At 40.2% G+C, this 22,893-nt stretch overlaps 1 protein-coding gene across 1 annotated transcript in view; it reads left to right on the top strand.

The window, feature by feature from the left end:
* Positions 1-22,893, top strand: part of LOC125447226 (histone acetyltransferase p300-like) — a 178,522-nt gene that overhangs the window by 68,001 nt on the left and 87,628 nt on the right. The window contains 8 exon segments of the mRNA XM_059640819.1: positions 3,103-3,224; positions 3,831-4,001; positions 5,845-5,922; positions 7,158-7,270; positions 10,962-11,120; positions 12,240-12,689; positions 19,572-19,757; positions 21,501-21,654. Coding sequence (XP_059496802.1) covers positions 3,103-3,224; positions 3,831-4,001; positions 5,845-5,922; positions 7,158-7,270; positions 10,962-11,120; positions 12,240-12,689; positions 19,572-19,757; positions 21,501-21,654 — 1,433 coding nt within the window.

The following is a 22,893-nucleotide window of genomic DNA, read 5'->3' as shown; positions in this document are numbered from 1 at the left end:
CAGAGGAAAAAGCCCCAGCCTATTAGGACAACAAATGAAAACAAATCAGAAGAGTGGGAAGCCTTGAGCAGCATTATAACAGACTTATGGAAGTTATACACTGGTGAGATGTTTAGGATAGTGATGAAATATTGCTTGAAGAGATGTGATACAAAATAATTTTAAAGATGTTCTGATGGATTGAAATCTGTACATACAAACCTCTGAAAGTAGTAGAAGAAATGTAGAAAGCTGTTTAAAAACGATGCATGGGCTTTTTGGCTTGATTAGAGGAATAGAGTGCAAAAGCAGGGAAATTACTGCATCGGATATATGATGCAGAAACAGGGGTTTCTGAATACCAGGGGTGAGGTGCAAGTGACAGCCCTTGATATTAAGGCTGCATCTGACTGAGTGTGGCATCAAGGAGCCCTAGCAAAACTGGAATCAGTGGCATCAAGGGGCAAACTTTTCTAGTGGTTTGCGTCATACCTGACACGTAGAAAGGTGGTTGTTTTTGTTGGTGGTCAATCATCTCAGCTCCAGGACGTCTCTGCAAGAGTTCCTCAGGGTAATGTCCTAGGCCCAACCATCTTCAGCTGTTTCATCAATGACCTTCCCTCCATCATAAGGTCAGAAATGGGCATGTTTTTCGATGATTGCACAATGCTCAGCACCATTCTTGTCTCCTCAGATCCTAAAGCAACGTGGGCTCACATGCACCAAGATTTGTACAATATCCAGGCTTGGGCTGGCAAGTGATGCAAATGCCAGGCTATGACCATCACCAATAAGAGACAATCTAACCACCGCCCCATAACATTCGGTGGTGTTACCAACACTGAATCCCCTACTCTCAACCTCCTGGTGGTTAGTATTAAACAAAAGCTCAACTTGACTCACCACATTAACACTGGCTACAAGAGCAGGCCAGAAGCTAGGAATACTGTGGCAAGTATCTCACCACATGACTCCTCAAAGCCTGAAAACCATCTACAAGGCACAAGTCAGGACCAAGATGGAATACTCCACACTAGCCTGGAAGAGTACAACCCCAACATCACTCAAAAAGCTTGACACCGTCCAGGACAAAGCAACCTGCTTGATTGGCACTAAATCCACAAGCATTCACTCCTTCCATCACCAATGCTGAGTAGCAGCAGTGTGTACTATCTACAAGGTGCACTGCAGAAATTCACTAAAGATCCTCAGTCAGTACCTTCCAAACCTGTGACTACTTTTTTAAATCTAGAAAGACAAGGGTATCAGACATATGGAAACACCACCACCTCCAAGTCACTCACCATCCTCACTTGGAAATATGTCACCGCTCCTTCACAATTGCTGGGTTAAAATCCTGAAATTGCCTTCCTAATGGCGTTATTGGTCAACCCACAACAGAACGACTGCTGTGTTTCAAGAAGGCAGCTCACCACCACCACCTCAAGGGCAACCAGGGATAGGCAAGAAATGCTGGCCAGCCAGCGTTGTCCACATCCCACAAATGAATAGGGTTAAAAAAAGGCCATTTGTCTCAGTGAGACCATGTTGGTGTTTATCCTTCAGTCATGGTTCACCTCAACTTTTATTGCCGAGATAGTAGGAACTGCAGATGCTGGAGAATCTCAAACAACAAGGTGTAGAGCTGCGTGAACACGGCAGGCCAAGCAGCATCAGAGGACCAGGAAAGCTGACTTTTTGGGTCTAGACCCTTCTTGATAAATGGGGGACGGGAGGGGGATTCTGAAATAAATGGTGAGGGAGGCGGGTGGAAGATGGATAAAGGAGCAGATAGGTGGAGAGGAGACAGACGAGGCAAGGAGGCAGAATTGGAGCCAGTAAAGGTGATTGTAAGTGGGAGTTAGGGAGGGGATAGGTCAGTCCAGGGAGGACGAACAGATCAAGGAGCTGGGATGAGGCCAGTAGGTAGGAGATGGGGGTGGGGTTTTAGGTGGAGGATGGGTTAGGGAGGCGGGTACGGGCTGGGCTGGTTTAAGACAGGTAGCAAACAAGCCAGGCAATGTAGGGGATAGCAAGTTTATGTACAGTTATGATCTGAAATGCACCACCTGAAAGGATAGTGAAAATAGATTTAATAATGGTTTTCAAAAGGGTATTAGTTAACACTGGAAGGGAAAGATGTTACAGGGTTGTGTGGAAGGAGTAGCACAGTGTGATTAATTGAATAGATCTACTAAAGGGCTCGAAGAGCTTCATGTCTTCTGTATCTTTGTATACCTAATTTGTTGACATCAAGCATTTTCCCATAATGAATATCTTGAATTCTGAACAAATAGTACTATGTGTAGTTGACTTACCAAGCTCTGTAACTTGTATTAAAAGTACGAAGCAATCAAATGAACCAACTGTTTTTCCTCCATGGAGAAATCTTTGCTTTTGGTAAACAAAGCATCAATTAGTAGCTCCTTTATATGAAAAAAAAGGCTGCTGCTCATTGAGCATGATCTACAGCCAGCTTTGCAAGATATGTTAGTAGTAACAAATTCATTGCTATAACATACATTTGGAAAATTCTAATGAAATTCCTTAAAAATCCATTTCCTTGATCAGACATTTGGTGGCTTGTCCTCCCATTTCTGTCTGAATCGGCTTCTGTGAAGGAGACTTTTGGGATTTTTTTTTTCTCCTTCAGATCATTAAATAAATGCAAGATGTTGAATGCCAGCTGCTTTGTGAGATTGTGCTGACTCTTTCTACTGTTAATGGCTTCAGCTAATCAAAATCTGCCAATCTGTCATTTAAAATTAACAATTAATAATGTATCAATTAACATTTGTAGAGAAATGTAACAAACATCTTAGTGTTGTCATGTGGAGGCACAATTTATTCTTTTTAATTTTATTAAATTGTTTGCTGTGATCGTTCTGAATATTGATACTGTGCTGCACTAATTAATCTAATGTTCACTGTTACATGTTTTAAGAGTTTTTGAATAGTTTGGATAGGTTCTTCAGACATTAGTGTTATAACTTGTAAGAAAATCTAAGGAGCCTACTGTTTTGATTTGAAGCTGTAAGCTGTATGAATTGGTTTAAGATCGTCTTGACATTTCAACTTGTTGTGCAGTTAAATATTTTCTAACCATCGGCTTCTTGAATACAGAGTTCAAGCCATTTTCCCAACACCTGACCCGGCCGCATTAAAAGATAGGCGAATGGAAAACCTGGTAGCTTATGCACGGAAGGTGGAAGGAGACATGTATGAGTCTGCCAACAGCAGGGCAAGTAATAATATGATATTTTGGTTGTCGTGCTGTTTCCACTTGGGATAAGTGGCAAAGCTGTGGTAAATCTGCTTTTCACTGAGACCAAATATTAATCTCTTTGATATGTTATGGCAATCTTTAAAAGGAGACCTGAGCCAATAGTATGGTAAATATAGTTAAATAACACAGTACCTGCCAAGTAAATAGATAGGAGCTTACTACCAGTTTTTCATCGATCTCTCAGAAAAAATTACAAAACCTGGATAACCAACCTTTTTTTTCAGTCATGTGGAAGGATCCAATCCAAGTGTCAGACAAATTAGAAATTCTTTTTTATATTTATCAGACAATATCAAAAATAACAAGCTCAGGCAATTATGCTACCAACAGATAAAAATGGGAAGCAGTTTAGACCAGATGGAACTTGTTCTGATATCCTTTGGTAGCAAGCAATGCATCTGTAAACTTTCATCTTCACTTGCCGTCCATTGGAATGTATCCCAATAGCAGCTTGAGTTAATTTTTCTTGCCCTGTGTTACTGGATATTCTTTTTTTTCCATCAGATTGTCTTACTTTGCTATTTTTTTTAAAAAAAACCTTTTCAACTTTTGAAAAATTAGGCAGAATATTACCATCTGCTGGCTGAGAAAATCTACAAGATTCAGAAGGAACTGGAAGAAAAGCGACGCACCAGGCTTCAGAAACAGGGTGTAATGCCAAACCAAAGTGGAATGCTACCAACAGGAGCAGCCCAATCCCCAGGCATGGCTCAATTGCAAGCTGGACTCCCCCCAAGTAAGGAACCACGTGTGTGTTAGAAAGTTTGTTAAATGTAAATGTGATGCAGCATTTGTTGATGCCACATTCAGTAAAAGCATCAAGGAATTTAACAGATTTTTCTTTCTTTATCCTGGTGTTCTAGCTTAACCATAACTAATAGACTACTGACCAGGCCTACCTTTGGTCACACTGATTAATTAGACTACAACTTTATTGCATGTGTACCTATTTGGGTGTCTTTTATTTACTTAAGGATGTGTTTAATTAGTTCAGTAAATTAATGACATTAATTTAAATCTGTCAAATCAGGTTGTCTAATGGGGTGATGGCATATCATTCTTTCCTAACTTATTGATGTTTAATTTCCAAACTGCACTGAGCAGGTATCATTTGCAGTGGCATTTGAAGGAAAAATTCAGTCGAGTATGTTATTTAAGGATTCTTTCCAAAAAGTGAATTTCTGTGAATGTCAGGTTACAACCAGATGTGGTTTGAGTGTTAACACTACAGTTAAATAGTTAGTGTTTACAATCTGGATAATTGTACAGAAACATAGAAAATAAGAAAAGGAAGAGGCCATTCACCCTTTGAGTGCTTTGCCATTCAGTGTGATCATGGTTAGTCAGCCATTTCTACCTTGTTTTTGGTTTCTCTGCATACGCTTTGATCGCTTTAACTGAGAACTATATATCTAGCATCTAAGAAGTGTGATTAGACAAGGTATCCAAATATTGTCTCAGTATTGTGATACTGTCTACCAGTACCTTGTGAGAGAAGGGGAGAGATTAAAGAACAGTTAAATTTTATCAGGTATTGGTGAACAAACATACAAAGTTATGGTGTATACTCATCAGAAAAGTGGCATCAAGAGTAAAATTATTCTTTGTCTAATATCAGATAACAATATTTTTGTATTGAACTCCCATTTCACTTTTGCTGTAAAGTTGCGGAACCATCTTTTGGGATTCCTGTCTCTTGTTAAATGAAAATCGAACAATTGGTTGTGTGGCTTTAGGAATTGTGCTCATAGTTAGCAATTGTAAGATGACTTACTGAAATGGCATCAGATTTGTATCTGATTAGTAAAGGCACAGGATGCGACAGTGAGAGATTCATTATTTTTCATATGTTGTGGATATTCATTTGTTTTTCCAATTCTTCACCAGTCATCGCCTCCTTCAAAATACTGACTCTTGCATTGGTGCAAGTCTACAAAGTTGACACTACAGCAACTTAGAAAAAGTGTAATTATTTGTGTGAGCCTAGGCAATAATTGTTGACTGTCATTTTTAACGACAGGAAGGGCACATTATGGCCAAGTCATATTTTGCCTCCATGCATATATGTCCAAGAAGAATACTTATCCCTCTTCCTGTTATAAGGAAAGAGAGGTTGTGAATGAGGCCAGATTGGAAGTACTCGTGTTGAGCCATCACAGAAGAAGTTTGTTCCCAGTGCATACGTATTCGGTGATTGGAGTTAAACGATGGACAGTCGTCCTTGGCATGCATCTTACCAGTGATAGATGAAGCCAACCTTTGGATGTTGGAAATGATTCCTTTATTCCTGCAGTGGATAATCTGAAATAATTTTTAAAAAAGATTGGTTTGTGAATGGACGTGTGAACTCAGTCTTTCATCTTCTGAAGCAAAACAGGGTTTAAATAAAAGTGTTGTGTTAGAGGGCCTGAAATAGCACCATATTTAGGATTATGAAACCATTCAAGTGAAATATGGAAATAAAGGATTAATAGTTGTTTTACTTCAGTGATTTGCTGACCCTAACCCTTGATGGTGCCAGAGGAATTTCCTGCTTCAGTATCTATACGTAATTTAAACCTACTCTTCTTGCATTTCAGATGGCCCGCTTTCTGACCCGACCATTATGCGGCCAAATGTACCAAGCCAGATCATGAACCGGATGCAGACTCCAAGTGGTAAAATTCAACTTCAAAATGTATTTCATATATACAGGTGTACAGGGTAATCTGGTTATACTGATCACTACTAATACCAAACATGACGTTTTCCAATCAGCACCTTCAATCCACTAACATTAATGGGTGATGCATTTGCTAGTAGACAGGACTTTAGCTATAATTCCTCATTCTGTAGCTAAATGACAGTTGCCTGATATGCAATACCAGTAATCTGTAAAGGCTAATGTATGAATGAATTATGAATTGTGCACTAGTTGCCCTTAAAGGAACATGAAAATATCACTTTGGCCTGATCCCTTAAGTTCTAACCAGACCTTTATAAATATCTGAGCTGTAAGCCTCAATTTTGGGGTGGGGTTTAGGGTAATGGATGGAACAACACCACTATCTAAGATGCACAGAGGAGGAGAGACAGTAGTTATTTTATTGGTCAAGTTTAGTGCACATCTGAATTAAAAAAATGTTACAAAAGATGTATGTTATGAATTGCTGGTGTCTTAGCATAGATGTGTTTTCCGGTAAGTAAATGTGTTAATATCGTTAAACATTGTGCTGTTGATAGAATTTCAGTGATATTTTAGGTACACTTAAAACATATACTCAAGAATAAATACTAATTACCTGAACCAACCATGTAGTTTGGGACTGAAGTCAAGTTGACCAAGCCACGTAACAGAAGCAGGTTTTCTTTGAAAGGTATTAGTTAAATTGTCTTATGACAATCTGGCAGATATGATGGTCATTTTCTGGTGGTAGAGCAAATGACGAGGTTTATGATTTCGGTTTTGTAATTTGCCGTAATGGGATTTGAATGTTGATTTCTGAGTTGCTAGAAAAACACTATGATATCGATCTGTGATTGCAAGCTTGTATTACTCAGGCCATATTGAGTTCTGATGTTCCCATGATGGTTATGAGAGAAATTTGAAATGATGAATTGAGTATCAAACAGCCAATTAACTCTCATTTTCTGTATAGGTAGTTTGTTTTATGCAGTAATGAGTGCTAAAATGTGAAAAGTGCTATTTTTGGTACAGTTACTATTAAGATGATGCTGTGTCAGTTTTACGCATCACTGTAGAAAATGAGGGCATGAGCATCACTCAGAATGAGTTTGAAAAGCACGTGTTTGGTGACTACCTGAAGAGGTTGCCAATTTTCATTGGTTTTAGATAGTTTGAAAAACTTTTGTGTTTTACTAAATGATTTTATTCAAACTCTGTTTAATCCAGGAATGAACCAATATTCACAGATGAGCAGCATGCAGATGGCAGGCCTAGGACAACGTTTAAACCCTCCACTGCCACATCCTGGGCAGATGACACAAACAGGACCTATGAACCAGGTACAGTTTGCACAATCTCAGTTAACACAACTCTCAGTAAAACATCTCAAGTAAAACACTTTGTAAGCAACCTGATTTCATCACAAATAGTTACATCCTCACATGAATATTGTTTTTGCTCACAAATTGTGAAGACTAAGGACCAGATAACTAGTCTTTGAGAATTGTTTTGAATCTATGCTTTGGTAACTTGAATTGGTATTTAGACAGACCTAGCTTTTGACTGAAGTATTTATGCTATGCTAAGCATTTGCAAAAGAACTGGATTAAAATTTTAGATAATAAAATAACTCATTGGGATGTTGGCGTCCTTGACATGATCTTGACCATCTCTGTTTTAATGTTTCATTCACACCTGCTGCAGAAACAAACCTGGAGACTGACATTTTGTGTAAAAGGGGTAACAAACAATGATTGGAACTGAAAGTTGCTATAATCATTGGCCTCAAATTTAAAAACTGCCAGTGGTAATTCATAGTAAATTGATTTAAAAATACTGCTATTTTTGTTTAATTCTCTTATTTGAGGAGCTACTCTGTAACTGCAAACAAAAAATTCAAGTTGTCAATCAGTTTACTGCCAACCTAATGCTTGATTTGTGGATTAAACAGCTTTTGAATTGAAATGAAGTTTTTCCATGTTCACCTTCTTTGCATTTGCTTGTACTGCATTCTAACTGCAGTGAGAAGGACAAAAGTTGCTTTTCTTCTAGTTTTGAAAGAGAAAGTTCAGGATATTACAGAAGTTAATGAGAGCAAGTTACATAGTAATGGCAGTGTTGGTAATCCGAGTACTAGACAGGGCAGGCAGAAGCAGAGGAAATCTGGAATAAACTGCATTTATTTTAATGCAAGAGGCCTGACTGGTAAGGTAAATGAACTCGGGGTATGTATGGATACATATCACTGGGATATTTTAGCTACTACAGAAATATGGCAAAGGGAAGAACAGGACTGGCAGCTCAACGTTCCAGCAAACAAATGCTACAGGAAGGATAGAAGAAGAGTTAAGAGAAGAAAGGGAGTTGCATTTTTATTTGGGAACAATGCAGAACTGGAAAAGGACATTCTTGAGAGTTTGTCCATTGAGTCTATATGGGTAGAACTGAGAAATAAAATGGGGGACATCACTTTCATGGCATAGCACTATAGGGCCCACCCCATCCCTAGTCAGGAAGAGTTTGAGGACCAAATGTGTAACGTGATCACAGATAGCTGCAAGAAAATAGCATTGTAATCGTCAGGGATTTTATCTTCCTGACATTGACTGGGACTGCCATAGTGTTAAGGGCTTGAATGGAAAGAAATTTGTGTGTTCAGGAAGTATTTCTCATGCAGTATGTAGATGATCCTATTAGAGAAGGGACAAAGCCTGATCTCCTCTTAGGAAATAAAGCAGGGAAGTGATGGAAGTGTGAGTGGGGGAGAAGTTTGGGACCAGTAACCATAATTCCATTAGTTATAAAATAGCTACAAAAAAGATAGGTCTGGTCCAGAAGTTCAGATTCAAAATTGGGTCAAGGCCAATTTTGATGAACTTTAACAGGAACTTTAAAAGGTTGACTGGGGGAAGCTGTTTGCAGATAGTGGGGCATCTGGTAAGTGGGAGTCTTTCAAAAATGAGTTTGAGAATTCCTGAAGGGTAAGGCTGGCAAAAGTAGGGAACCCTGGATGACTAGCATTATTTAGGCTCTGGTGAAGAAAAAGGATGAGGCACATGACATTTATAAGTAGCTGGGATCAAGTGAAATCCTCAAGGGGTATAGTGGTCAGAGTGCACTTAAGAGAAATCAGGATGGCTAAAAGGGCACACAATGTGATTTTGGCAGATAAGGTAAAGGAGAATACAGAGATTCTACAAATACATAACAGGGGAGAGGGGGTGCAGAGTAACTAGGGAGAAAATGAGGTCTCTTAAAGATAACAAGGTCACCTCGACGGCTGAGATCCTAAATAAATATTTCTCGTTGGTAGTTACTGTCGAGAAAGGCATGGATGTTAGAAAACTTGAGAAAATAAATAGCGATGTCTTGAAGAGAGTCCACGTTACAGAAGAAGAGGTGCTAGAAGCCTTAAAATGCATTAAGGTGGATGTTTATCCCAGGACTTTGTGGGGAGGCGAGTAAGGGAATTGCCGGGCCCCTAGCAGACATATTTGTATTATTGACAGCCACAGATAAAGTGCCCGAAGATTAGATCTACAGGCGTTTGGAGAGATGAGGACTCATTCGGTATAGTTAGCATGACTTTGTGCGTAGGAAATAGTGTCTCATGAATGATTGGTTTTTGTGAAGGGGTGACCAAGAAAGTAGATCAGGGCAGTGTACTAGATGTACTTTGGCAAGCAGCATGTAGACAAGGTACCATGTAGTGGGTCATTGAATAAGGTTAAATCTCATGGCATCCAGGGAGAGCTAGCCAATTGGATACAACATTAGCTTGAAAATAGAAAACAGAGGGTGGTGGTAGACAGTTGTTTTTCAAACTGGAGGCCTGTGACAAGTGGCTTGCAGCAAGGATCAGTGCTGGATCCACTATTGTTCATCTTTATTAATGATTTGAATGAGAATTTAGGAGGTATGCTTAGTAAATTTGTGAATGACACCGTTTGTGAAGGACAGTGAAGAAGGATGTCGGAGGATACAGTGAGATCTTGACCAACTGGGCCAGTGGACTGATGAATGGCTGTTGGAGTTTAATTTAGCTGAATGCAAGGTGTTGCATTTTGGGGGTTCAACCAGGGCAGCGCTTATACAGTAAATGGTACGGGCCTGGGGACTGTTATAGAACATTTACAGCTCCTCGAAAGTGGAATCATAGGGAGGCAAGTGAAGAAGGCTTTCAGCACGCTTTCATCGATCAGAGCATAGAGTGTAGGAGTTGGGACATCATATTGCAGCAGTACAAGACTTTGATGAGGCCACATTTGGAGTACCATCTGCAGTTCTGTTTGTACCATAGAAAGGATATTATTTAACCAGACAATGCAGAAAGGATTTACTAGGATGCTTCCTGGACTGGAATGTTTGAGTTGTAAGAGGTTGGATAGGCTGGAACTTTTTTTTCCCCTGGAGCATAGGAGACTGAGCAGTGACCTTATAGAGATCTGTAAAATCATGAGTCGTAGATAGCCAACAACTTTGTCGCCGTGGAATGGGAGCCTGAAACTAAAAGGTGCAGGTTTAAGGTGAGAGGGGAGAGATACCAAAGGTCTAGAGGGCAGTTTTATCAGAGGGTGGTGACTGTCTGGAAGAGACTACCAGAAGTAGTGGTGGAGGAGAGTACGGTTCTGTAGTTTAAGAAACTTTTGACAGGAACGTGGATGGGATAGGTATGGAGGGATATTGACCAAACTTAGGCAAGTGGGACTGGTTTAATTGTGAAAACTGGGTGACGTGGACAAGTTAGGCTGAGAGGGCCTATTTCCATGCTGTACACCTCTATGACTGTAATTGAATATTGACTGAAACAAAATGATACCATGTGGCTGAGGTCAATGTCTGAGCATCAAGGATTTCACTATTCCTCAATGCCCTGGCACTGACTTGTACCAGGCTGTGACTCTCACTCTAATATCTTTAAATTTAAGTAGTAATTTTTGTAGATTTAGGAAGAGGTATCCAAATAGTTTTCAGAAAGAGTGACAGTTTTGTGATCCATGATTTTACAACCTGTATCCTGTTTATCCACAGTTGGGATTAGCCGCTTCCCGAATGGCACAGCCAATGGCTGCGCAGCATCCTGCTCAGAATCAGTTTCTGTCTCCAAATCAATTTCCTGTGTCTTCTCCTGGAATGAACACAGGCAGCACCACAATGACACAGGCCAGCAACCAGCCAGACATGTCTCCGGTATTTATCTGCGTTTCTTCTAACACCGTTGTCTTTAGTCTGGGCTAATGTTTAATTTGGTGATTGAACGTAAAATGATGTCATGCGGTATTGAGTAACAGTTTGAAATCCACCAACTGATGGGGGTTTCAATGTAGGATCTTTAGATTTAAATTAATACAAAGAGCTGTCAGTTCTTTAAATTACTTGTGCCGAGTTAACTACAAGCACTAGTTAAAAGGTTGCACTAGTTTTGTTAACTTGTCAATCAGCAATCGTTGGAGATATCTTTGCAATGATCAAATCTATATCGCGTGTTATTAAGCACAGTTCAGAGTCCACAGCATACCATCTGTTGTTGTGACCCTTGGATTTGCCTTTACTAAACATGCACTAGCCATTGAAACTGAAGCCATCATTTTATAGCTTACTTTAAAGTAGATCAGTTTTCACTCATGGCTAACAGGAGCTCATTCTGTCCATCACTCAAACTGCAACTTGAATCCATTTGATGAACATTTCATGATGGCAGTTAGGAACCCAAGTGAAAGTAAGGTGGAGGATTATGTCACAGAAATAACCATTATTTCCTTTGGTGAATTGGCAGTCGGACTCAGTCTACAAGGCTGGTTGGTGTACGCTCAGTTTAGTTTGCTGTTTCCACTTCACTGACAACCATGTTGTGAGAGAGAACCTTGATAAACTGGCAAGGACATAAGAAAGAATTAGTGGTATAAAGCAATCAGACACGAAACATCAAGAATCATAAAAAGCTAATTTATTGTATGTTTCTTTTTGATCATCTTTGTATCCTTTTGTATGTGTAAAGTTGTATATCCAACTTTCCGTTGCCTTTTAGTAGTAAATGTTGCTCCTCTGCCAGTTGTGCTTTCATTTTGTCAGTTATTGATCGTGTGTCTGAATTTACATTATTTGTTTTATTGACCATAAATGTTTCTCAGCTCAACTAATTTGTGCTGCTTTTAGAAATTCACAATACTGAACAATGTCTTTTATGTTTGCATCTAATATAGATTATGGCAACATTGGGCATTTTGTATAGCTGTCTGGCATATTTGATTTAGCTAATTTAACATAAAATACATCATGTTAATTGTTCTATCGCTGTTTTCTTGCTAGGCACAGAACTCCTCACTACCTGTAAACAGCTCTGCTTCCTTGCAGACAGGAGCCCAGAACACACAGTTCAACTGCCCACCACCTCTTTCTCAGCCTTCGCTTCATCAAAACTCCCCATCGCCTGGCCCAAGAAGCCTCACACCTACCCCTCACCAGACACCACCTAGCATTCCTCCTCAACAACGGCAACAGACACCATCACCTAACTCGCAGCCCCAGACAATGCCACCCCCTCCTTCTCAAGTTCAGACACCACCGCAAATGCAGCAGCTTCCTCCTCCTCCTCCAGTCCCTCCACAGCCCCAGGTGACAGCTGGACAGAAACAGCAGCAGCGAGAGCGGGATCAGCCACAGCCGCCGGCGCTAACCCCATCAGCACAGCAGCAAAATGCAACCCCTACAACCCCTACTCCTACTGCACCAATACAGTCTCAACATCCCACTACTCCAGTGAGTATGTTTTAAGAGCATTAAAAAGTGTTTTTAATTGTTAACATTTTTAAATTGTTCTTGAAAGTGTTGACAGCCCTGTAGCCTGTCTAAGGCTTTGAGCTGACCAGATATATAAAAAGATGCGTGGGTTGGGGACTGGGTGACAGTTTATATTAGCACTTGGCTTTACATCTTTTAAGGCTTTGCTTGTCTTGGTTGAAATTTAATTAGTCTAACATTTCCCTCCAAAATACTGGATCCGTTCATTTTTTTAGGATTGTATAAATCCAGTGTAATTTTGCACAGTGTCAGCTCAATTCTTAATGGTTGTGCATCCAATTGCTTCACCACATTGACGTGAGTTGACAGTCTGACTGCAGAGAGTTGACAAGCATGGTTTGTCTGGATAATTGTTATGTTACCATTAATACAGTGGGAGTGTATTCTCCTGAGGTTGGATGCAAAGCAGGTTGATGAATCAAACAATTGAAGCTTTGCAGTATACTTGACCGTGTCTGATCTTGAGTGTGTGTATCGCGTTCAGTGCTCCACTGAAAGCCTTCAGTTTTAAAATAGGCTGGTCAGAAAACGCAGTAATTTTTGTAAATAATTGTAATAACTTTTTGGTGAAGGTAATTGATGTGATTCCAAATGTAGTCAAAAAGTCGTCATTTGAGAAGTGTTTTTCACGTGCTGCTATAAAATGTAGTGAAATGCTGCATTACAAATGAACAGCTGTTCATTTTATTATAAAAGCTATTGTTGCTTTTATAATTAAGAATTTTTCACTGTTTCTCTTTAGCATATTTCAGTGAAGTGTGTGAATTTTTGTGCAGCCAGTTAGCTCAGCTGGCTGGTTTGGCCAATTTGTGATGTGGACCGACATTTCCCGCAGCAGCTGAGTTTACCGTGTAGGACTATGAAGACTTTTTCCCTTTATTAGTTCTAATTTCTGAATGTTTTCAACATTGGCTAAAACAAGCAGACTTTTAACACATTAAAAATCGAAAGAACTGCAGATGCCGTAAATCAGGAACAAAAACGAAGTTGCTGGAAAAGCTCAACAGGTCTGGCAGCATCTGTGAAGGAGAAAAGAGTATTCATGTTTCGGGTCCAGTAACCCTTACTGAGAACTCAGAGTTCTGAGGAAGGGTCACCGGTCCTGAGACTTTTAACACAGGATGGTACGCCCTGTGAAGGTGATAGACCATTTTATTCTCATGGTTCTTGTTGCAGCCGTGGTTTTGATGAGGCACTAAAGTTAAAGGGCAAGCACTCTACATAACTATAGACAACAACACCCCCAATTTGTGTGTCTATTTCTAGCTCTTTCTCAAATGCAAGCATGTGTACTCAAGAACAGTAACCATTTGAAATAAAGTATACCTCAAGGAATTAATTACTTGCCCAAAAGTGCGTTTGGAGCCTGTGCTTTGTTTCGTTTACTCTGTGCTATAGAAATTTTCTCTTCTAGTAGAGTAGCAGAGATCATGAAGCAGAATGCATGGCTTTGTTCTAAATTCATTCATGTGTTAGGTTTTCATCTACCATTCTATAATTTTAAAAAATTCAGTGCAAAACTGCAATTTTCAGTACTTCTGGGTGGCTATAGAACCTTGTTATGCTCTGCATATTAAAAAGAAGCCATTGAATATGTGGCAGTAGACCATTTGACTTGATCCTGCTGCACTGTTTGGTTAGATCGTGGCTGAAGTACCTCAGCTCCATTAGCTACCTTTTCTCCTTATCATTTGATTTCCAGTAGAAGTCTTACTAAACCTGGCCTTGAACTTCAATTCACACAACGTCTGCAACCATTTGGAGGAGAATGTTTTTGATTTCCACTAGTTGTTGTATGAAAAAGTAATTCCTAATTCTGCTCAAGTGGACTAGCTTTAATTTAAAGATTATGACATTTTTAACCTGGATTCTCCCATCAAGGAGATAATCTCGTTATCTAACCTATCAGAATTATTATTTTGAATATCTTGGGTCATAGTTTATGCGACTGTTCCTTGCACTGACCCTTTAGTCCTCGAGTCTTCATTTTACCTCTCCAAGGTCATTGTGACATCTTGAGATTATGTCCAAAGCTGAATGCAGTACTTCAGACTCTTACTGGCACAGAATGTACTCTTGGATAGGGGACTTCAATATCTGTCACCAAGAAAAGCTACCACCAATGACACCTTCCGTTACTTTATTAATGATGTAGAGTAGGCTGATGCAGTAGTAATTTTCCAGATGTGTGTGTGCACACATGATGTCTGGGCAACTATTACTGACTGAGCTGGTTGATTCCGAAAAGATCTGACTGTTGGACAGGGGCTGCAGCAGGTCGTCATTGGAACCAAAGGTAAAAATACAGGCTTAACCCCATCCTCACCAGCCTTCCTGCTGTAGATACATCTATCCACGATAGTGTTGGTAAGAGTGGCCACTGCACAAGTTCTTCTGGCAACAAAGCCCCATATTTACTTTGGGGATAACTCTGTTCTGTTGTGTGTCACTATCACCAAGCTTAATGGGATAAAATTCAGACACTTGTAGCAGTTCAAAATCCATATCCATGAGGCAGTGTGGGCTATCAGTGGTAATAGAAGCGTACTTCAACACAGTCTGTAAGCTCATACCCTGACACACTGCCTACTTGACTATTACCATCAAGCCAGGGAATCCACCCTAATTCAATGATGAGTGCAGGAAAGCACACCAGGAGCCTCATAGGTGTACTGAAAATTAAATGTCAACTTGGTGAAGCTAGAAAACAGGACTACCTGTGGGGCAGATAGGATGAGCAATAAGCGAGGGACTGAGCTAAACAATTCACAATCAATCGATTAGATCAGAGTTCTGCCCTATCCAGCCATGCACGGTGGTGGACAGTTAAACAACACGCTGGAGGTGGAGAATCCACAATATCCCCACTTTCACTTGGGATACCCAGCACATTGGTGCAAAAGTCAACGCCGAGGCATTTGCACCAATCTCCAGCCATAAATGCCAAGGGGGCATTCTCTGGAGAACCACAGCGTTACAGGTGTCAGGCCTCAACCAGTTCAATTTACTCCTCATGATGTTAAGAAACAGCTGGAGGCACTGAATGGTGCAAAGTCTATGGGCCCTGACAACATTCTGACAATAGTCCCAACAATTTGAGCTCCAAACTAGCCGTACTCCTAGCCAAGCTGCTCCAGTTTTGCAATTAGCTGATAATGTGGAACTTTACCCAGTTATGTTGAGTGCACGCATCCAGAAAATTACTACTGCATTGGTCTACTCTACATCATCAAAAAAGTAATGGAAGGTGTCATCGGTGCTAACAAGCAACACTTGCTTAGCAGTAATCTGCTTTCTGCCAGTTTGAATTCTGTCAGGACCACTCAGCACATGACCGTATTAGAGCCTTGGGACAAGCATGGACAAAAGAGTTGAATTCCAGAGTGGGGTGAGAGAGGTTGTCCTTGACATCAGAGCTGTATTTGGTAGAGTACTATTAAGGAGCCATAGCAAAACTGGGGTCACTGGGAGTCAGGAAAAATTACCCACTGATTAGATTTGTAACTAGCACAAAAGAAGATGGTTATGGTTGTTGGAAGTCAGTCATCTCCGCTCCAGGACATTTCTATAGGACTTCCTCAGGATAGTATCCTGGGTGCAACCATTCTCATCTGCTTCATTGTTCCTATCCCCTCATCATAAGATCAGAAATGTTCACAGATGACTACAGTGTTCAGTATCAGTGACTCCCCAGATACTGAAATAGTCATGCCCAGCTGCGGAAAGACCTTGGCAGTATCCAGGTTTGGGCTGACAAATGGCATATGACGTTTGTAACAAACAAATACCAGGCATCTCCAACACAATAGAATATTACCATCACCTCATGACATTCAGTGGCATTTTATCACTGAATTCCCTCAATGTTGCTGGGGAAAGAGTTAACATTGACCAGAAACTGAACATGGACTGGCCATATAAGCACTCTGACTCTCAGAACAGGAGAGGGACTTGGAATCCTGCTGCACAAGTCAGGAGTGTGATGGAATATTTGCCACTTGTCTGGATGAGTACTTTTCCAAAAATACCCAAGAAGCTTGAAGCCATCTGTGACTTAGCCCACTTGATTGAAACCACAAGTGCATTCACTTCACTCCTTCCTCCACTGATGCTGATAGTAACGGTGTGTACTATCTACAAGATGCTGTACAGAAATTCACCAAGGCTTCTTAGACAGCACCTTCTACTACCATCTAGAAGGGCAATAGTTCCTTGAAGGTGGAGTCACAGTTTGATAAGTTAGTGAAGAACGTATTTGGTATGCTTGGATCATTGATAGGACCAGCATTTATTGCTGATCCCTAGTTGCTCTGGAGAAGGTGATGATGAACTGAATTCTTGAACCACTACAGGTAGACCCACGATGTTTCAGCTATACAGACAATTGGTCAGACAGTTTTTGGGAGACTGTTTAGTTCTGATCTCCCTACTTTAGGAAAGATATTGTGAAACTTGAAAGTGTTCAGAAAAGAAGAATGTTGCTGGGTTGGAGGGTTTGAGCTATTGGGAGAGGCTGAATAGGCAGGGGCTATTTTCCCTGGAGTGCCAGTGGCTAAGGGGTGACCTTTATAAAGGGTTTATAAAATCATGAGGGGCATGGATAGGGTGAGTAGCCACAGCCATTTTCCCAGGGTAGGGGAGTCCAAAACTAGAGAGCATTGGTTTAAGATAAGAGTTGGAAGACTTAAAAGGGGCCTAAGGGGCAACCTTTTCACACAGAGGGTGGTGTCTGTATGGAAAGAGCTGCCAGAGGAAGTCGTGGATCCTGGTACAATTATAGCATTTAAGTAGGAAGGGTTTAGACTGATATGGGCCAAATGCTGGCAAATAGGATTAGATTAATTTGGGATATCTGATCAGCATGGACGAGTTGGACCAAAGGGCCTGTTGTAATGCTGTACAACTTTGACTCTATTGCAAGGGTAGAAAGTATGTTTGAATACAACTGCCTGTCAATTCTCCCCCAAACTGTTCTTCATCCTGACTTGGAAATATGTTGCCACTCCTTCAGTGAGTCAGCGTCAAAATCCTGTAACTCTTTCCCCAACAACGTTGTGGGTCTACCTGCAGTGCATTGACTGCAGTGGTTCAAGAAGACAATTCACCACCATCTTCTCCAGGGCAACCAGGGATCAGCAATTAATGCTGGTCCTGCCAATGATACCCACATCCCATGAGTGAATAAAAAAAATACTTTTGAAAATCTGGGCAATTTGTAGTTTGTCCATATTAGTCTTAGCGAGTTTTGAGAAGATTTGTACCTTAGGTTGAGGTTCTGGATGTGAGTTTGCTCGCTGATCTGGAAAGTTAGTTTTCAGATGTTTCGTCACCATTCTAGGTAACATCATCGGTGAGCCTCCAATGAAGCGCTGGTGTTATGTCCCGCTTTCTATTTACCTGTTTAGGTTTCCTTGGGTTGGTGATGTCATTTCCTGTTCTTTTTCTCAGAGGATGGTGGACTGGCTCCAAATCAATGTGTTTGTTGATGGAGTTCCGGTTGGAATGCCATGCTTCTAGGAATTCTCGTGCGTGTCTCTGTTTGGCTTGTCCTAGGATGGGTGTGTTGTCCCAATCAAAGTGGTGTCCTTCCTCATCTGTATGTAAGGATACGAGCGATAGTGGGTCATGTCGTTTTGTGGCTAGTTGATGTTCATGTACCCTGGTGGCTAGCTTTCTGCCTGTTTGTCACAGTTCTTGCAAGGTATTTTGTAGACGACGTTCGTTTTGCTTGTTGTCTGTATAGGGTCTTTTAAGTTCATTAGCTGCTGTTTTAGTGTGTTGGTGGGTTTGTGGGCTACCCTGATGCCAAGAGGGCCGAGTAGTCTGGCAGTCATTTCGGAAATGTCTTTGATGTAGGGGAGAGTGATTATGGTTTCTGGGCCCGTTTCATCTGTTTGTTTGGAAACCCAAACAAACAGACGAAACGGGCTCAGAAACCATAATCACTCTCCCCTACATCAAAGACATTTCCGAAATGACTGCCAGACTACTCGGCCCTCTTGGCATCAGGGTAGCCCACAAACCCACCAACACACTAAAACAGCAGCTAATGAACTTAAAAGACCCTATACAGACAACAAGCAAAACGAACGTCGTCTACAAAATACCTTGCAAGAACTGTGACAAACAGGCAGAAAGCTAGCCACCAGGATACATGAACATCAACTAGCCACAAAACGACATGACCCACTATCGCTCGTATCCTTACATACAGATGAGGAAGGACACCACTTTGATTGGGACAACACACCCATCCTAGGACAAGCCAAACAGAGACACGCACGAGAATTCCTAGAAGCATGGCATTCCAACCGGAACTCCATCAACAAACACATTGATTTGGAGCCAGTCCACCATCCTCTGAGAAAAAGAACAGGAAATGACATCACCAACCCAAGGAAACCTAAACAGGTAAATAGAAAGCGGGACATAACACCAGCGCTTCATTGGAGGCTCACCGATGTTGTTACCTAGAATGATGACGAAACATCTGAAAACTAACCTTCCAGATCAGCGAGCAAACTCACATCCATATTAGTCTTCCCAAAGAACATAAATTTCACACTTCTCCTGCATTAAGCAGAAATTGCTGGAAATGCTCAACAGGTCTGTCAGCAACTCTGACGAAAAATCAGAGTTAATGTTTCAAGCCTGGTGATCCTTCCTCAGAACGTAGCCATCAATGCTGGATCCTCTGAACAATTTTTTGTTATCAAAATTTACAACCTAGCTTCTAAATTCAAGCATTTTGTTCCATTTTTAACATTGGATATTATTCCATTTTATGGAACTTTTGGCTTTTTACTTACTGACCTGATCAGTCTATTTGATTCTCTTTAGCTTTCACAATCTGCAGTAAGTGCAGATGGCCGCGTGTCAACCCCAGCATCAGTTAGCAGTACAGACACAAATTCTCAGCAGCCACCCCCTGAGGCACCAGTGTCTGACATTAAGATGGAGGAAAAACAAGAGGAGGAAGAAGTTGAGCCAGAAACCGTGGAACCAAAGCAAGAAATAAGACAGGAGGTGAGAAATGAAATTTATTCTTTAAATCAGCTACATTTATTCAAAAATTTTTATTTCCATGAATGGTAAGAATCTTTGTTTTCCAAATTCTGTTTCTTTACAGTTCCCATTTTCTGCTGATCTGAGCCATGCAGTAACTATAGATTTGTCAATAGGCAAGTGTTGTAATCTAGGACACCAGTGCTCAATTTGAGGTACATAAGACCACTTCCAGTACCAGACTTTGAGTTTTGCTTGGCCCCTGTGAAGACTTCGTTTTTTAAAAATTCAGTCATAAAATGTGAGCATTGCAAGCAAGGTTAGCTATTGCCGACCTATTATTGTTATGGTGTCCACTTGCCTGTCTTATCATGATAAATTGATCATGCACTGCTTCGCAAAATGCTAACTCAGTTTTATTTATCATAAATTGTATATTTGAATGCAATTGTTTCTTATTGTAGATAAGTATGACGCAAGAATCTCCGATCTGCAGATTAAACAATGCAGTACTTGTTTATTGAGTATGTAAACAATGACGCGATTACTGTTTTTTTAATTATACAGAAGCACCTAATTTTAGGTTATGTGGGCACTTGCAATTTTGAAATTTTTCATGCAGTGTTAACTGAAATCATTTTTATGGAATTGAATGATAGAAAGATGTGCTCTGGTGAAAACTTAGTTAATCATGGTGTATATATGCCAACGGTATATATTATCTCTGAAATTTTAATTAATTTTTGGGCTTACTGTTCCACTTGAATTTACACAGTGTAAATTGGATTGCTGGTAAATTGCTTTTTTTTTGTGTGTGATTTTGCTCTGGACCCTCCCTAATGTCCAAGCCACTATGTTTGGGTTGGTGGTGAGGCTAAGTTTCTGAATCAAACTTCATTTCTTTCAAACAGAAGTACTGTGGATGCTGGAGATCTGAAATGAAATCTAAGTGCTGGAGACTCAGCTGATTGGGTAGCATCTGTGGTGAGAGGGTCAGATTAATATTTCGAGGCCAGCGTTAACTCTGTTTCTGTCTCTCCACAGATGTTGCTAGAGCAGCTTTCTGTTTGTTATTGGAGTTTTTGCCTTCCTGTACAAAGCAAAATCTGTTTGCTTTTGATCATTTTAAACCTCTGATCAAAGCTGTTGATCACTATTTTGTCTTCTACAAATCTCTCATGTTTAAATACAGAATAAACAGAAATTGGATATTGTTTAGTTATATTACTACGTTGTAGTGTACAATTGCATTTTTTAAAAAATTATCAGATGTTGGATGTCATTCCACAGATTTCTTAATTTTAAGTATTTCACAAATATTGTCTAAATTCATTTTCAATCTGTTTATATGTTCAATTAACCATGAGAACCAGTTACTTGAGAGAAGAGTATACTATTCTGTTTTAACACTTCTAAAATTAGAAACTGGTTACCAGAGTATGTTTGAACATTTTTCTTTGAGTCATATTTAGAATTAATTTAGTAACTTAGATGGTCTGGTTTTGAGACGAGTTATATGGTTCGCAGTTAATCCGTTGTAACTACATGCATGCACACGTGCACAGACAGTCCTTCCTGTGCGGATGCACAAGAAACTAAAGTGAAAATCTAATTTGTATCAGAGATAATAGAAACTGCCAATGCTGGAGAATCCGAGATAACAAGGTGTAGAGCTGGATGAACACAGCAAGCCAAGCAGCATCGTTGGAGCAGGAAGGCTGACGTTTTGGGCAATGTTTCTAATTTTTTGGCTGTCATTTGCAGATAAAAGAAGAACCTGCAGCAGAAGAGTGTAAACAGGAGCCAATGGAGGCAGATGAGAAGAAATCAGAGGTGAAAGGTGAAACAAAAGATGAAGATGATAATGCAAGCTTAGCAACACAGTCATCCCCTGCCAGTGGACAGTCACGCAAGAAGAGTATGTATTATCATTTTCACTCAGTGGAGTCAGGTGCTAACGAAATGCTGGTATTTGCCTAAGTGGAAATATATAAATGAGAGGTGGTAACTCAACACATCAATTCAAAAAGATGCTGGTCCTTGCAACCTCACACCTTCTAAGGTCTTCATTTTCACTACTTGTATGTGAATCTGTTCAAAACACTCATCACTAAATATGATGAGCTGCCTGACTTCTTTCCTTTTTATTAGCTTGTAATTTGAATCCCCAGGTCCAATAGACAGACTTTTTATCAATATATGTCATTGTTCAAGACTACGCCTTGAGGATACAAGTAATGTCTAAGGAGCTGTGATAAAAATGGGAATGGAATGGAAGGGAGAGAGGGAGGAACTGTGGAGTATTTCAATTAGCAGGGAAGCTATACTGAGTGAATTGTTGGAGCTGTGGGGCTGACAAATGTTTGAGTTCTGATGAATGTCATCCTACAGTGTTAAAAAGAAATTGCAAGTGAGAGAGTTGATCTTCAAGAACTGTCTTCATTCATGGATGACCCCTTTAGAATGGAAGATAGCAAAGTGAATTCCTTTATTCAAGGAGAGAAAAGAAAGCAACTACAGTCCATTAGTTTAACATCTGTCAAAGGAAAAATTTCATGAACCATTATTAGAGATTGTTGTAGTGCAATTCAATCACTTCAAGGTAATCAGGGCGATTTTTATGAGCGGGAAGTCATCGTAAATTAGTCTGTTGGAGTTTTTTGAGGATGTAGCAAATGCTGTGGATAAAAGATGGATGTACTGTCTTTAGATTTCCAGAAAGCATTTGATGAAGTGATATGATATGCATACCGTGCATACCATGTAGCATATTAACATGGATCGTAGCTTGGCTGGCTAACACGAAACAGATAGTAGGTGTAAATGGGTCTTTTTCAAGTTGGCAAGTGGTCAGTTCTGGCCTGTCAACTGTTTTCATTTTTTTATATAAATGGCTTGAACGAAGGGCCTACAGATATGGTCGTCAAGTTGGCTGATTGCACAGAGATGGGTATGAAAATAGCTTGTGAAGACAATATAATGAGGCTACAAAAAGAGAGACTTTGAATGTGCAAAGCCCTGCAAATCGAATATAAGATCACAATCTGAAATTGTCCGTTTAGGCTGGAAGAATGAAAAAAATGGTAAAAGATTAAAGTCTAAGGTACAGAGGGATTTGTGTGTCCTTGTGTATGAATTACAGGAGTTAATATGCAGG

Source organism: Stegostoma tigrinum, chromosome 38 (assembly GCF_030684315.1).
Source record: "Stegostoma tigrinum isolate sSteTig4 chromosome 38, sSteTig4.hap1, whole genome shotgun sequence".
NCBI lineage: Eukaryota > Metazoa > Chordata > Chondrichthyes > Orectolobiformes > Stegostomatidae > Stegostoma > Stegostoma tigrinum.
The sequence above is the reverse complement of the archived record's forward strand: the minus strand, read 5'-3'. Positions and strand labels throughout refer to the sequence as shown.